Raw genomic sequence first — 16,210 nt, forward strand, 5'->3', positions numbered from 1 at the left:
TTTAGCAGGGATAATCCCTGTTTTTTTTTGGGGGGGGGTAAATCACTCTGCCCGTTTTTGGCTTCCAGTGTGTGTGTGTGTTTAGGAAATGGCACCAATTTAGTTTTCCTTGATTTGTCGTTTTTCAGGATTCAACTTCCTCTTCAGAGCCTTTATAAGTTAAACCTAAGAGTGGGGTGTGGGCACACCTTTTCTGTAATACACCTGCAAATGTATGTGCATGACTGCAAGGCCATTTCACACACCACAGCTGCCAAGGTACATTTCGTAATTGATAAGGCAAGTTGTCCTACAAGATGCCTTTTCTAGTATTTCTCTTAACAAGAACACACCCTTCTGGCTTTTAAAGTTGGTGGAAGACCAGTGACCACAGAGTAAACAAAATGAATTAAGGAAGAGGAGCAGAACTTTCAGGAAGGTGTGACAGCAAGAGAGAAGGTTGGTAGTGGTGGGACAGTGAGGATTGGAATGTTACAAGTTTTCTTCTACAAATAATCAGAGACTAAGTTACTGTGGGGAACCAAACAGGCAGACATTAGAAACTGTCCTGGTTCCATCAACTGCATAGGCCAGCAGGAACTAGCATGGGCTGAAATGCACCACACATCTGAATTGCAGCACTGACGGAACACTGAAACCATGCTTTCAGGTCTTGAGGACTAGAAGATTCCTTAGTTCAAATAAAAGTCCAAATTCCTGTGTCTTAAAACAGGACAGGATATAGAGTCAAGATTTCTAAGAACCAGCAAGAGTTTCAGGTGGATCCTTTAGCTCAAAATTCTCTGCCTCACCCAAGGCATCCTCCTTCATCTGACCAAGAAGCATCAACCACACCTAGACAGAGGCAGTAGCATGTCCTCTGTGCATGTGCTGCAGTAGCTACATCTAACTTGCAATTTGTGATAATAGGATACAATCCCATAGAAGTATTGAGCATAATTATAGTGTGTCACTTTAAAAAAAAAAAAAAAAAAAGATGAACAACGAAGTGTACTTAGCTAAGCTGTTCCAGATGTCTTTGGTTGCAAGACGAAGGACAAGATTGAACTTGCAGTACGTAACGTTTGTCTCAGAGCTATTTCCAAACTACTGAAAAGTCACTTTACAGTCTTAACTGGTCTTGCATGAAATCTACCCGGGGAGAGCGAGGAGAGGAGAAGCGGGGGGGGGGGGATACACCACACCTAATTATTTCTTTTGCAAAAATACTTCATCCCCCCTGCCCTACCCAGAGTCTTCTGTACTCATAATTAAACCTAAGGATGATTCAATGTAGGGCAAAATCACAGTAACACTGAAAGACATTGCTCATTACTTACTGGGCCAATCCCTGTCACCAGAAGTGGCAACACACTAACCTGTTCCACTGCCTAAGCAAGTTTTCCTCACAAACACACTCAACCAGCAATTCTAATGAGATATGAACAACCAGTTCCATACATTCCAAAAAAGCTATGGCGTTGTATTTTTCCATTTGACTCCAGGTTGCTCAAAAGCATAACACACTCACACATATACATGTATGAAAAAGTAAAGGCAAAACACCTTTACATGTTTTGAGAAGTGAACCAACAAACTCTCTCCCTACATTAACAGCAACATACAGAAATGACAGTACGTGATGCTGCAGTTTGGCTGAGTGCTGAAGAGGGTGCCGGGTGGGGGGGGGGGAGAGAGAATGCTCAGAACTGTATCACTTGTGAACTCCATATACAACTACCGGTAATTTCACGACGAGAAAAAAAAAGTCTAAATGCCCCAAGCCTTTCCCCCTAGATGGAAAACTTTCCCTGGGTGGAGAACTGGGCCTTCCAACATATATGTGTTTGGCCACCACCTTGCTGAAGTTAAGCAGGTCTGGATCTGGCCAGGGCATGTATGCTGCATTGGGCCTCGAGGTAGGAGAATCGATGGGATGAAAATCTCCACAGACAGAGAGCCATACCCTGGCCCCATGCACCCCACTGGCTTTGCAGAATGTGAAGGGCACATTCAAGTATTTCTTAAGACAACTATCCCCTTAAAATATCCCTTCCTTTCCCTCATGTGAAGTGTTTCTTCATGGAAATGGGCTACTGGTGGGACTGCTTAAAAGACAACATACTCTGCCTGCCCCCCCCCCCCCACCTTCAGGGTTACCAGTTGTTTTCCCCTAACATTACATTAAGAAAAACCAGTTCGGCTTGCTGTCCAAGTTGTGTACAGGCATGGCCCTTTTGGTGACCAATTTCTGTCCTTTTACCATATTCAGAATAATCCCCCCATCACCCTCAGTTTCACCTGAACCCCATTAAGGGAGCCTATTTAGTGATGTCCAGACTACATCACTGCCCAAATCCCCTAGGAACAGCCTTACCACATTGCATTAAGAGGGCTAACCTGGCTGTACAAGCAATCTGTGATTGTTTTAGACCTCTGAACTACCATATGTGCTACTGGACTTTTGTCAAGAGGCTTTCAAAACCAAAGCTGCCAGAATATGTCACTCGTACACAAATTCCCATGGTGAGTTCATATTTGTCCCTGGATGAGGGCAACATCAAGCACTGAGTGGCATGTCTGAATGAGCCACTGCATTTAGACACCACATTTGAGATTTCAGAGTGTGTAACACATAAGCTTAGTTAGTAATCATTTTTTTTGGGTGGGGGTACAGATAGTCTAAGGCCATTTAAGGAGTTCAAGGCAAAGGTGAAATTACAAACTGGGACTTCCTGGCTCTCATGGCCAACACTCTGGTTATTAACAGCACCAGATTCAATACTTGTCATCGTTCAGCTAGAAGTCACTGGAGACGATAATCAGAAATGTGCACGCATGTGGTGAATAAACAGAGCAGGCCTTAATGGCAGGGAAAACCATGCTTGCAATATAACTGGTCCGCGGAGTGGATTTCAAAGCGAAAGTCAAAAGCAAGTCTATTTGCCTTGTTGCATCAGTCAGAATCCTGCTCTCTGCATTAACATTAACCCTCAGCTGCCCTCACCTGTTGGAGAACTCGATCGAGTGGCTCAGCTTTGCTCAGGCCTTCGGGGGTTAAGCCCGTCACCTCTCCACATTCATCGCTCAGCTCCAAATTGTCGGCCTTCACCAAGCATTTGTGCAGTGTCCCTACCTGAAAATATTTAACAAAGTGGGAATGGGGGGGGGGTTGGAGGAAGAAGAAAAAGTAAGAAAATGGAACAGGGTGGTGTGCACACATGCATGTGTGTTAAAAGAAAAGCACAATGGTTTAATGAATCTGCCTTATAATATATTTTTTTAAATAAGGTTAGATTTTGTCAATTTCACAAAATCCAAGGTTCTGTTAACTCCTGGTTGCTCTCTTCCTCGGGAGACTTGCTCCCTTCCCCTGAAAAAGGGACTTGGCTGCAATTCTTATATAATCCTGATGAGAGGAGTTATGTTTATCCCATCAGAACTGGCCGGTTTTCATGGGCAATCAGGTCACCCTGGAACACTCTCATTAAGGGGCTCAGCCATATTGACAAGTGGGCAGCTTTTTTGCTTTTTAAATAGCTATTAATATATGACATAGGGTGCAAGAATGAAGGCGGGGAGGGAATGAGATTTGACCAAGTTGCTCTTAATGCACACAGAAAGTCCCCCTCCCTGGGTTCGATTCCCATATAAAGCGATAGGTCCCAGAAGCAACATGCAGGCCTGATTTTAAAATAAATAAATAAAAAAAATACACAACACACACCAAATACCCCAAATGAGGAAAAGGCTCAACTTCTAGAAGCAAAAGCTTTTGGCATTTAAAGCCTAACAGATAAAAATTAGCTGGAGTGGGGGGGGAGAGAACACTTTTGTAGTCTAGATTTTCCCCTCTATCAATCAATTTTAAGGATAATTTTGAACCAAGTGAGTTCCCCACTCTGTAAAAGTGTGTGTGTGTCTGTGTGTGTGTGTGTGTGTAAGTGGCCAAACTATTTAAGTTGCTCCCCCACCTCTGGAGATTTTTGGAGAAGAAGGATACTTAGCCCTTCTTAGGTTTGGAGTGGGGGGGGGAAGAGAGGGAATGTTACTCTCGGGCAAGTTTGGGTAGGTCTGCATTTGCTTTTTTCTCTTTTCCTTTTTGCACGTCACCCAACATACCTTCTTGCTGTGTAGATCCACAACTTGCCACACCAAGAGAATTAGTTCCCTTTCATCGGAACCCAGCTTAGCCCCATATGCACCAGCTGTTGCCCCAAACAAGACCACCAGAGAGTCACTGTGCGGAGAAGCAGCCGTCATGACCACAGGGGGGGAAACAGCTACAATCAAAAGCAGAGGTAAAAAAACAAAAGAACAACAAAACAAAGAAAAAATAAGGGAGAGAAAAAGAGAGAGAGAGAGAGAGAGAGAGTATAAAACAAACCCAACACAAACCCCCACAAATAAAGGGTTGCCCCCTTTCTCCAAGTGATCAAAGTGGAGATTAAAAAGGACAATATTAGAAGAGCCAGAACTATGGGGAAGGTGGGGGGGGGGAGAGGTAGCTAAGACCAAAATAAATTATTTAAGGAGAGATTCTGTTTTGCAGTTGTACCTGCCTTGATGAGGTGCTTCTCTTACTTCCTAGGTCAGACTGGGGGGATGAAATTAACAAGCGGTAGGCTTCTCTCCTTCTGACATCATGGCAGGAAACCCAGCTTTGGTTAATCAAGAAGGGGAAAAAAATCTTTTTCTTCTCCTCTTCTTCCTAAGTTACCTGCCCATGAGTGAGACCATGTGACCCTAGTCAATCTCCCAAAGGGGCAAGGCCATTGGGCCTTTGGAAAAGGTATAGGGGAGGGACCTAGGGAGAAATCAACGCCTGGCTGAGCTTACCTGATTGGTGTGGGTGGGTGTTTGCTCCTGACTGGGAGAGAAAGAGAGATCAGAAGGGAAACTCCCTTTTCTCCTCCTTCCTCAGTTTTAATTCTGACTCCAGGAAGTGCCTTAACCTGCTTTCAGGGGTTTTTTTTTTTTTTTTAGGAGTCTTTTATCAGCAAGTGGAATGCAACACTCCTGCTACAATTGGTTTCTAAAGGCACATTGGAACCCCCCCCCCCGCCCCCAGGATACGTTCGCTCGCAAGACTTCCGTCCTCGATATCTTGTGTTCAGCCCTTCCCTCTTTCGCCATTTACCTGCCGGTTTTTGTCACCTGGGCACAGATCCCATTATTTTGAAATCTTTAATTGTTTAAAGCTGCAACCGTTTTGTTTTTGTTTTGTTTTTTAAATTCTGTTACATTTATATCCTGCCTTTTGCACCAAGGAACTCAAGGTGGTGCAAATGGTTCGCTCTCCCTCTCCTCATTTCATCCTCACAACAACCCTGCGAGGTGGGTTAGGCTACCACTACCCAATAACTGGCTCTCAGTTCTATGCAGAAGTAAAAACCTCATTGCTGCTGTGAGCTAAACAGCCCCTGCTTGCAGACAGATCCTGTAAGGCAGAAATATGAGCCTTACTTCAGAGTAAACATGCTTAGGATGGCATTTCACAAATGGACAGCCTTTGCATAGTTTATAGCAGGGGTGGGACAGCTCCAGATTTTGCCCTCCAGGTGTTGGGTCCCAACTCTCATCAGCCCCAGACAGCCTGGTCAGGGATGCAGGGCGTGGGGGGAGAAGCTGAAATCTAACAGCATGGGGGGAGGGCAGATGCAAAATAATAATAATTACATAGCAAAGAAAATTTCAGCAGGCAAGCTGAAAATGTGCCATGCAACTATTAAAGGTGCAGAAGCCTCCCCAATTTTGCACCTGGCCACTAGGGGACTTGGTGCAGGTTGGGTCTCCTATCCGTCTCCCAAAAACTTCACTTGTGGGGCAGCTGAGTGCAGTGTGAAATGAAGTGGTTTCCAGTGTTAGTTTGGTTGAAACACTTTAACAGTGGTTTTGATTATTTTAAAATGTTTTTATTGCACACCTGAGAAGGCATTTTAAGCTTTGTTTTTAGTTGCTGTATTAATTTTATGATGCATTATTGTGTATTTTATTTCTTGGTTGGTGGGTTTTTTTCTGTGTCCCTATACTTACACTTTGAAATGCATTTCATACAGAAGTATCTTAAATAAGCAAGCGAAGAATGCATATGCATCACACCTAAACACTTTTTTGAGGGGGGGGGGGAGAGAGAGAGAAACAAGGGACAAGGTTTCCTCTTCTCATTGAATTTAGTGGAACTTCTGAATAAAATGTTTGGGAGCCCTTTGGACAACTTTTAGTAGCTGGAATTGTCCCCCTCTATTTGTTCAACTTTTGAATGCTTTATAGCCTCTCTACCTGGCCTTGGGCCCCTTCCTGCTCACCAGCCCCTGCTCTGAGGTGTCCTCAAAGGTTTTTGCCTGGCTGGAATGTGTCCTTGAACTGTGATGCTACCTCTTGTCTGCCTGCATGCAGACAATGGAGAGAGGGGGTTGTATGGAAACCTCTGGTTTTTGCATGGCTAGAATATAGCATGCTGTACAAAGGTAAGAGTTGCATCCATTGCTCACTCACATTTGTCTCTGGACCTGCCCATCACTGGTATGGAATGCCTCAGAAAGTTTCCCATAAAGGGAATGTGGCTACCAGGCAAGACTGGATTACCCAAGAGGCAGACTAGGCACATGCTTAGGGCACCAGCAAAACCTTCACAAAACGAGGGTTTTCTTTTGAAATTATTTGATATTTTTAAAAAGCATTGAAGTAGCCATTGTGAGAAAGCCATTTGCTAGCCTTCCACAACACACTCCCCCCACCTTTTAATGGTTTTCATTTTGAATTACAAAGAGAAGGGCACTGTAATCTTTTCAGTGATTAGGGCCTCTAAAAGTCTTAATCCAGGCCCTGCCCCTGAGCCACAAGTTTCTCCTTTCCATTCGCACTGTTAATAAATATCAAGCTTTTATCTGCAATTTCCTTCAACACCTTCCTCTTGTGCTTTTTCCCTCAGAGGAGGGAGGTCTTCCCTCTTTCCTGTCCTGGAACTTCTGTCTCCTGGTCACCTTTACTCAGCAGGCAAGGAGTGTCCAGCTCATGGCTGGAAGGCTGTGGCACTGAGGCCCTGCCAAAAGTTGCCCAAAGGTGGGCCCTCCTGTCCCACCATTTGCTTTGCAGAAACAGTTGAACGTTGCTTCCTTAAAATAACAATAATAAACTGACAGGGCTCCTATGCTTTTTACAACAGCACAGCTGGCAGGAATTTATGTGGTGAAGTTTTATTTCCCTAAGCCTGAGGAGGAAGTGATCAGCAAGCTTTGAGGCCTAACTTTGTTCAAGGCAAATTTAAAAGCCCCTCCCTTTAAGATTTGGTAGCCTATATTGCAAGTTATCACCTCCTCATCCATCCTTCAAGCACAGCCTGCACAGGAGGCTATAGAAGGCCTCTGCTGTCAATTAATAGTCTTAAGATGCTGCCCAGAGACCGCTGGTGAAAGGAAGGTATAAAAATCTGGTTAAGAAACAGCACCATTTGCATCTGGAAGTGTTTCCCAGGCACTATAATGGCAGCTGTTTGGACATGGCTTCTGAGAAAGGCACCACAGAATATGAAACCGAGGCCTTTCGAATACACACCAGTGGCTTTAAACAATAGATGTTTGAGAGGACTGACTGAATATAGTTATAGCCCAAAGTGTGCTTGCTGGTTGGACTTGGGGTGGGGGGGTGCGGTTTGACCACCTTACGTGGCTCAGGGAATTCCTATCTTCTCTGTAGAAATGGATCCAGCACACAAGAGGAAGGGAGTGTTCAGCTGAAAATGGAGTGGCCTTTGCACAGGTATGGAATGTTAAGTGGCTTTGCTGAATGCCTGCCGCAGGTGCCTCTGTTAGAGGGTCTGCCAAGGAGGGGAAGAAGCCACCGTTTGCACTGCTTGGGGGAAGGGTGACTCTGAGAGTCATAACACCATAGAATTTCAGAGTTGGAAGGGACCCTGAGGGTCACCCAGTCCAGCCCCCTGCAATGAAGGAATCTCAACTAAAGCATCCATGACAGGTTGCCATCCAACTGCTGCTTAAAAGCCTTCAAGGAAAGAGAGAGTCATATTGAGGAGGAAGGTGACATTTTCTTCCCACAAAAGTTTTAAACTAATGTGCATAATTCCACTGAAGGCTCTCCTGGTGACCTGTTCACTGAACATTCATCCTGAATTGCTTGCTGGGGGTTTATAGGTCTTCCCATTAATCTCTCATTCAGGAGTGCCAGCTTAGCCCTGCAACTGTGGGTGCCATGCAGTGTGCATGGCCAAAATTTGTGGGTGCCCGGCCTCTTCATGGGGAAATGTGTGGGTGCTAGGGCCTCCAGGGAACTGGCACCTATGCTCTAATTCATCCCACACTTTTCAGTGCATTTCTTTCCTAGCTGCAAAAAAATGTTTACCTCAGTGCCTTTTGAGTGTTACACCAACCCTGAGAGGTAGGTCAGTCTTATCCCATATTACTGTTGAAGGGCTGAGGTTGAGAAGGTAGCTTGACCTCAAGCTGATTAGTGTGCCAGAAGCAAGATTTGAAGTGGGATTTCTAGGTTCATAGTGCAATGTAATATTAATATATATAGAATCAACTATGTGGACCACACTTTACCAAATATAAAACGACAGGTCTCTGCCCGGAGATTATAGTTTACAGTTTGACTCATATGCAGCCATAGATTTTCATACTTTGAGCCAGTGCTGAGTAGAGGGTTTTGGATGTGGGTTCAAATCCCTGTTTAGCTATCCCTGGAATTAAAGGCTATCAATCAATGGATACTAGCTGTAATGGCTATATTCTTACCTGACTACCTGGAAAGTGAGTCACTGCTGCTTACTGAGAGAGAAGCATGGTGCAAATGCACCAGCAGGAGCACTGGATTGGCTTGGCATGGTGTGTTTGCACCATGCCTGCCTTGCTGCTACCTGCCACCTCTCTCTCCGGGTAAGCAGCAGTGACACACCTGCAGGGAGGTCTGGTAAAGCGCCTCTGCCCCACCGTGCTGCCAGCTGTGTAGGGTGACTGTCATTCACAGCCTATTGTACTTCATAGGGTTGCCGTGGGGATTAAATGGGATGAGTGAGAACAGTCTGTATTGCTCAGATCTCCTTGGAGGGAAGGAGGATTGTAACATAATAAAGATGCAATGTTTTATGTTAATTTTTTCATTGGTTTTGTATATTCATTAATATCGTTGTAAAGTTTTGCCCTTCCAACCCTCAAAAAAAGCAGGGAGAGACCTGTCTGAATTGCTTAGAATCTAGTTAATTCTACCCCATCCAGTCACCTTCCTTTCTCCATGCATTTCCAACTTGTGATCTATATATAAAATACAATTTTCTGGGCTGAAAATACTAAGAAATAGTATTGAATGTTTGCAGAGAAGAAAAACAGGATCCATTTCCTGCTGCCACATGTGGGGTTAAGACCCTGGGCATGCAGTGCCAGCAAAGTTAATTTGTAACCTGGAACTTGCTGCAATGAAATGTTACTCTTGTTCAGCTTTAACTTGAGTTCTGAAAGTCATATTTCTAGAGAGAGCAGCCTTCACACAACTTGAGGCCTTCCAGATGGTTTGGACTACAAGTCCCATCAGCCACCAGCCAGCACTGGCTGCTAGAGGTCATCCTGTTTTCAGACTGCAAACCAGAATAGCCATTTGTGGTGTAGTGGTTAGATTGTTGGACCCAGGACTAATTGCTGAATTAGTTTTATCTGGATTGCTGGGCTGGACCAACCAGGATGTGTTTTGTGCTGCTGAATGTAATTTAATCGTTTTTAAAAATTGTTCGATGAGACAGATTGTGAGCTGCTGAGAGGGCTCCTTCCTCTGAAAAGCAGCATAAAAACAAAAAATGGAGTGCAAATTCAGAGGACAGTCTGCCTGTTCTGTCCCAAAGTGAATCCCTGTGCTGCCTTTTCCTTCTTTCCATCAGCTGGTGCTGGGGTGAATCCTTCTGTGGGCCAAACTACATGTTGGCCTAAATGCACAGTGTGCACCTCTGAAAATATTTTTCATTGGTGAAAGTTAAGTACCGTATTTTTCCGTGTATAAGACGCCCCCATGTATAAGATGCCCCCTATTTTGGGGGACTCCAAATTAAGAAAACAGCCCCTCAGCACTACCCGTGTATAAGACGACTCCCCAATTTCAAACCTACTTTTTTGGTTAAAAAACCTAGTCTTATACACAGAAAAATACGGTAATTGTTACTATTGTTATTTTGTCTGTTTGCAAGATACCTTATAAATTCTATACACTCCTTATAAATGCTGTCTACAACGACTCTGCCTGTATTAACCCTGGGTTTCTTCAGCTTAAACATTCCTTGGCGTTTTCTTGCTTTTTCAACTTTGTTAATTTTATCACTCCAAAATGTTCCCCCAAGTTCCTTATCAGTGCCTCTTTATTTGAACTGTGCTTTTCTTTCCAGGTTTTTGCCGTCTTACGGTAAAAGCTGACAATGCATGCCAGTAGCATAACTAGAAAACAACAAACAGTGCAGGATCTGAGGAGGCATGCTACAATAGACATTGTTCTAGGAGAGACTTTGGCAATTGTAGCGCTAAGGTGATTCTCCTCAGATAAATTGTCTCCTGTTTTCAGAGGCCATTTCCAAATACCTGGAGGCAGGCTGAGTTTGGATCTGTTGACTGTGTTATTCAGTGTTTTGTACGAAAATTAATCCTCTGCTTATAGGCTTCTTATTTAACTGCTGGCTAGCAGTCAGGATTGTGCTTCCTCCATACTGGATAAGGCCTGTATTTTCAGAGTAGGCTCATCAAAGTTTTGGCGGATTGGTGATATGGACAAATTAATAAACAAGTTGACACAGAGGAAATGGAACTGACAGAAATATCTTTTTTTGTAATATTAACATTTTGAATAAGGCATGTTTTGAGAGATTTGGGGAAGGATTTGAAAAGAAAGGGTTGAAGCTCAGTGGCAGATCACACAAGCTTTGCATGCAAAAGTAAAGGGTTATGCCCTGGATCTTCCTATGCTCATATCAAGGTCTGAACAGAGCATTATGTATGTACAGAGTTACCCCACAAGTGTCCTGGAAAAAGTGGGGCATCCCTTTTTTATTGTAAGAGAATGGTTGCCATTTTTGTTGCCGTGATCTCTCATGATTTCATGGCCTGATTTCCCCTAAAGTTTTTTCAGGGCTGCAATCTCATGTGACATTCCAAAGTACACATTTTTGGATGCTCTGCCTGAAAAACCATTTTTTGGGGGGTGGGGAACAGTGGTGATAAATCACGCAGTATCACAACAACCAAAATGGCTGCCACGCTCTTTCATCCCAGATGGCATCCCAGATTTCTGCTTCAAACTGTTGGAGGGTATGCAAATGAAGGGATCCAGCTGCACAGAGGGAGCCTCTCAGTGCTCAAATGTGGACAATCAATCAATCAATCAATCAATCACTTTATTTCAGCTTTAAGCTCATATAAAATGTGGACTTTCTTCAGAGCTTTGCATCAATGGATGAAGGTCTGAGAGGCAGAGGTACAATCTCACTCCCCACCCTCCATGCCTTCCTATCCGTGTACATGTCGCATGAACTGAGCAAATGCTTCCACATGGCCAGAATTATTCTTAATTTTTTTCCAACTTTGTGCATTCTAAGAGACTGGCCGTTGCTTTATCACTCTATTGCTACAGGAATTGCATTGTCAATATTGATTAAAAAAAAACAAATAAACCAAAACCAGACATATAGCTCAACAGGTGCAGAATGCGCTGCGCTGCCTTCTCTCCTGCCAGAGTCATGCTGGTGTAGATACGTGTTCTGGCCTAGCCCTATCCAGATGCCTTCAGCTGCCAGCACCACACCCACCTCCTTTCACACAGAGCTTTGCTTCAGAGGGAACGCCCTTGTTTGCCAAGGAATAAGAACTTAGCCAGCCAGGGAACTGTTGGCTTTGTCAATCCAGGTCCAGCTTAAGATATTTTGGTGCCTCGGCCAGAAACAAATGGAAGCCTCCCGTCTGCTAGGGAGAATTCACCAAATTGTGCCAGGCTCTGACCCAAAGTCTCCAGATTTGCCTGGCCTCCTGCCACTTTCCCTCAACAACTTTGCAAAAGAAGAAGAAGAAGAAGCTCAACTTTTGTGTCTGGATTTTCACCCTAGGCAGGTGGAGGAGTTGTATTTCCAGGTGGAGACACACACAAAGAAGTATGCAGCTTTAGCCCTGCAATCTGCCACATGGGAGAAAAGTGTGAGAGATGTACAGGAGATGCCTCACAATTGTCCCATAACTCTTCCCAACCAGTGGGGGCTGGTGCCTATTGGGACTGGTAGGGCAGAAGGCAGGGAAGATGGAGCCAGAGCCAATGGCAGGGTGGAACTAGAACCAAAGATGGACCACCACCCAACCCAGATTGGGTCCTCCTAAGCTGCTCTAATAGGCCCAGCCCTTTAAACTTACTATGCACATCCACTTTGTGTAACCCACAGCGAGGCTGTAATCCTGCAGCACAATAGACTTAAATGCAGTTTATAACAATATTTGAATCATTCCAGCCAAACTCAGAAAAGCAGCACAATATTTGTCAGAAATATAATACTGGGCACAAAATGGATGTTGTGTGGTGCCCAGCCCTGAGCTTAAGGGCACATTTCACATTTTCACATCACTAATGATAGGGCTGCCTCTGTCTCTAATTTAGTTCAGGTACCGGTAAGTCTTGAGATGTTTCGATGGTAATATGGGACTGTTGCAGATTTCCCCTCATCTTCATCTTGCGTAAGAATGTTGCATCATTCCGCACGCCTTGCATTTGGCTCAGCAGCACAGTGGAAGCCTGCACATCTCTTTCAAGTTCGGTATTCTATGATCTCGGTAGCCTGAACCACTCCAATGGATAAATAATGGGTTTTGTTTGGCAAGCAGTTGCACCTGTTTTAACCTTTGCATTCTGAACATATTTACGACAAGCACAAGAAATGCCTTGCCATGGCCTGAAGCCTCTGAAGGTTGATAAACAAGCCTTCCCCTTTTGTTTTTCTTGGGCATGTCACGTTCAGGTATACTGGGTGTGTACATGGAGGCTCAATTTAAGAAATCAATGACCAATAGTTGTTAAAAATACCTGCCCTCCCTTTTGAATTTGTCTATTGTTATTATATTAGTCAGCTAAGTAATAAGAACACAAGAAGAGCCTGGTGGATCAGAACAGTGGCTCAGCATCCTGTTCTCACAGTAGCCAACCAGATGCCTGTGAGAAACTGACAAACAGCATCTGAGCACAGGAGCACTCTCCTCTCCTGAGGTTTCCAGCGATGGGAATCCCAAAGCAATGCTGCATCTGACCATGGAGGCAGACATAGTCGTCATGGCTTGCAGCCATGCCTTATCCTCCATGAATGGGTTTAATCTTCTTCCAGGTTGGTGCCCATCTACTTTATATTCTTCTTCTTAATAAAGCAAAAATAAACTAAGCTGCCCTCTACTCCTCCACGGTTCAGATTGTCAGTCAGTTTCATTGGAATATCGCAACCAGCCATTATGCATCAAAACATTGATAACAGTTAGAAAGCAACAGCAGACACCAACCAATGTTGCTCTGTCAAAAGGGGGATAAATTGCTGGTTTTCTTTCAGGTATGCATGCGCCTTTAACCCTGCCCACACCTTCAGAATTTAGACAATATACTTAATTGTTCTATGGCCTGCATACACACCATACATTTAAAGCACATGACTTCCCTCCAAGAATCCTGGGAGCTGCAGTTTACCCCTCTCAGAACTGCAATTCATAGCACCCTTAAACTACAGTTCCCAGGAGTCCTGGGGGGCGGGGAAGCCATGTATTTCAAATCTATGGCATGTAGACAGCCCTATACTGTCATGTACTTGTTAAGGTCAACCTGTCACTTTTATTTTGCAAAGGAGGAACTTTTCTCCTCCTATCTACCAAAGGTAGAGTATACAGTACTTGAAGATCATTTGTACAGCTAAACAGCCTTGCCCAGTCTGGTGCCTCCAGGGGATTTCGACTATCCATCAGCCCCAGCTTTTTGGACCAGTAACAACTGCCCGACATAACCTATACCACAGGGTTGTTGTGAGGATAAAATGGAGGGGGTGGGGAGAGGACCATGTATGCCACCTTGAGCTTGGAAGAAAGTTCGGATATGAATGTAAAAAGGAACGGATGTGAAAATGAATAGACCTTGTCTTGATGGTAGCCGATTCCGATAAGTTAATGACGCATTTTGTGAAGGGATTGGTTCCTTTAGCAATCATTGTCACTGCAGTTCTATTCAAGAAGTGTCGACAAGCCTGGTGGTCTCTTCTTCATGTCCAGAGGGGGTGGGGAAGAGGAATGGAGCTTACTGAATCAAACACCAGCCTCTTTAATGAAAGCCAGGGGTGGGTGGGGGCCTCAGCTTTGCCTTCCCTGCTTTTGGTTTCCACAAAGCCTGTTTGTTTTACTTAAGGCTAGTTCACTGCACCCTGGTTACCATGGGAATGGCAGAAGGGCGGCCAGCCACACCTTTGTGAACACCACCTGGGTGACTCAGGAGGAGCAACTCAAGAGACAGAGCCTGACCTCATAAAAGTCGAAGCAGGTAAAAGTGCAGGCTCAGGTGATCTCACCCAAATGCTGCATACCCATGTATACTTGATCATGGCACAAGACCAGGGGTAGGCAACCTAAGGCATGTGGGCCGGATGCGGCCCGATCGCCTTCTCAATCCGGCCCACGGACAGTCCGGGAATCAGCGTGTTTTTACATGAGTAGAATGTGTCCTTTTATTTAAAATGCATCTCTGGGTTATTTGTGGGGCATAGGAATTCGTTCCCCCCCCCAAAAAAATATAGTCCGGCCAACCACATGGTCTGAGGGATGTTGGACCGGCCCACGGCTGAAAAAGGTTGCTGACCCCTGCACAAGACGATGTAGAGAGGAAGGTCTTGAGGAGCAGGCTGCCTCGATCCCCATGCAGTAAGCCAAAGCCAGTGTACACTGCAGAGTGCTGCACCAGGACTGTGGAGATCTGGGTTCACATGTGGCTCAGTACAGTAGTATAGTGACTAACAGGCTGAGCTGTGGATCAGGAAGTTCCTTATTCCTGAATCTCACCTTTGCCATGTACTTAACAAGAGGCCTTAGGCAAGCTCCTATTGTTCGGCCTCAGTCTTCCCATCTGTCATACGGGACATAATCATACCGTGTAATTTTTTCCTTTCTTTTTAATTAATTGTATGCATAGAAGCATACAATTAACTTAAAACATAGATAAAATTCAGTTCCAGTGACTAAGAGGCACAGCAAAAATCACAGAGGAATTACACGCTGCAATGTAGAACAGTATGAAGATAAGAAATGTTGTTGTTATTCTTATCATTACTAAAGCATAAACAAACAACTATGAGTTCCATAAAGAAGCATGCTGAGAGGGTGCCATTACATCGTTGGTTTTCTTATTCACATACATTGCAAAATCAAACCATTCTAATCCAGAATGATCTCTCTTTTTAGTCCCTGACTTCATATTGTTTGTCAACTTTCCATCCAAAACTATATTACAACCCTTTTTGATACCAGTATTCTCTTGTAACTCCTTCCAAACTGCTGCAAAAAGGGCTGGTTGTTAGTTTTGTAGCCATTAAAAATGACTTAACAACACTTTACTTCACAAATTCTCATTGCTGTTTGAGAAAATGTTTAATAAAGCTAAATAATAAACTGGTCCATATATTAGTGATGTCCTTAGTTTCATGAAAGAATACACATTCATACAATGTTTGCAAAACTTTATTATGGTCAAGAATTGTAAAGTAAGGGAGATCTGTGCTGTGTACAATGCAGATCCAGCAGGCAAACTCAATTATCAAACAATTATTTTTCCTGTTGACCAAAAGAGGAACTTTCTTCCCTAGGGTTGCAAAAAACTTCTAAGGTGTGATCTTCTAAACAGTTCAAAACACAACAAACATGTACACACACATCCAAAACCATAAGCAGAATAAAGGCATTTTTAAAAAGGGTGGGGTGGTTCTATATAATTCAGCAATTACAAAATGTTTTTATGCTCTGAAGTTAAAGAAGATGCTGGCTCTGCTCCCATAAAAAGCAATTACTCATCAAATGCTCTATCGTACTCAGGGTGATTCCGGGCAGTCGCTACTGTTGGGTGGAATTCAGTTGTATACTCTCAAATTCAGGTTGCACAATGAAAGCTGATTGTGCAACCAACCCACTTTTTGCAATAAGGAAAGTGATGGGGAAATGCACTGGAAAGTGTGGGATGGCATCTGCTT

At 44.0% G+C, this 16,210-nt stretch overlaps 1 protein-coding gene across 5 annotated transcripts in view; it reads right to left on the reverse strand.

Annotated features, from left to right (window-relative positions):
- ESRP2 (epithelial splicing regulatory protein 2) overlaps nt 1-4,721 on the reverse strand; it is a 48,339-nt gene extending 43,618 nt beyond the window's left edge. The window contains exons 1-3 of one of the 5 annotated variants that reach the window (XM_033157219.1): nt 4,538-4,721; nt 4,102-4,262; nt 2,987-3,115 (exon numbers count right to left, since the gene is read on the reverse strand). In XM_033157219.1, coding sequence (XP_033013110.1) covers nt 2,987-3,115; nt 4,102-4,242 — 270 coding nt within the window. In that variant the 5' untranslated portion in view covers nt 4,243-4,262; nt 4,538-4,721. The remainder of the gene's footprint in view (nt 1-2,986; nt 3,116-4,101; nt 4,263-4,537) is intronic. The other 4 variants (XM_033157218.1, XM_033157217.1, XM_033157221.1 and 1 more) reach the window with 4 other exon arrangements.
- Nucleotides 4,722-16,210: the final 11,489 nt, after the last annotated feature.

Source organism: Lacerta agilis, chromosome 8 (genome assembly GCF_009819535.1).
Source record: "Lacerta agilis isolate rLacAgi1 chromosome 8, rLacAgi1.pri, whole genome shotgun sequence".
NCBI classification, from domain to species: Eukaryota; Metazoa; Chordata; class Lepidosauria; order Squamata; family Lacertidae; genus Lacerta; species Lacerta agilis.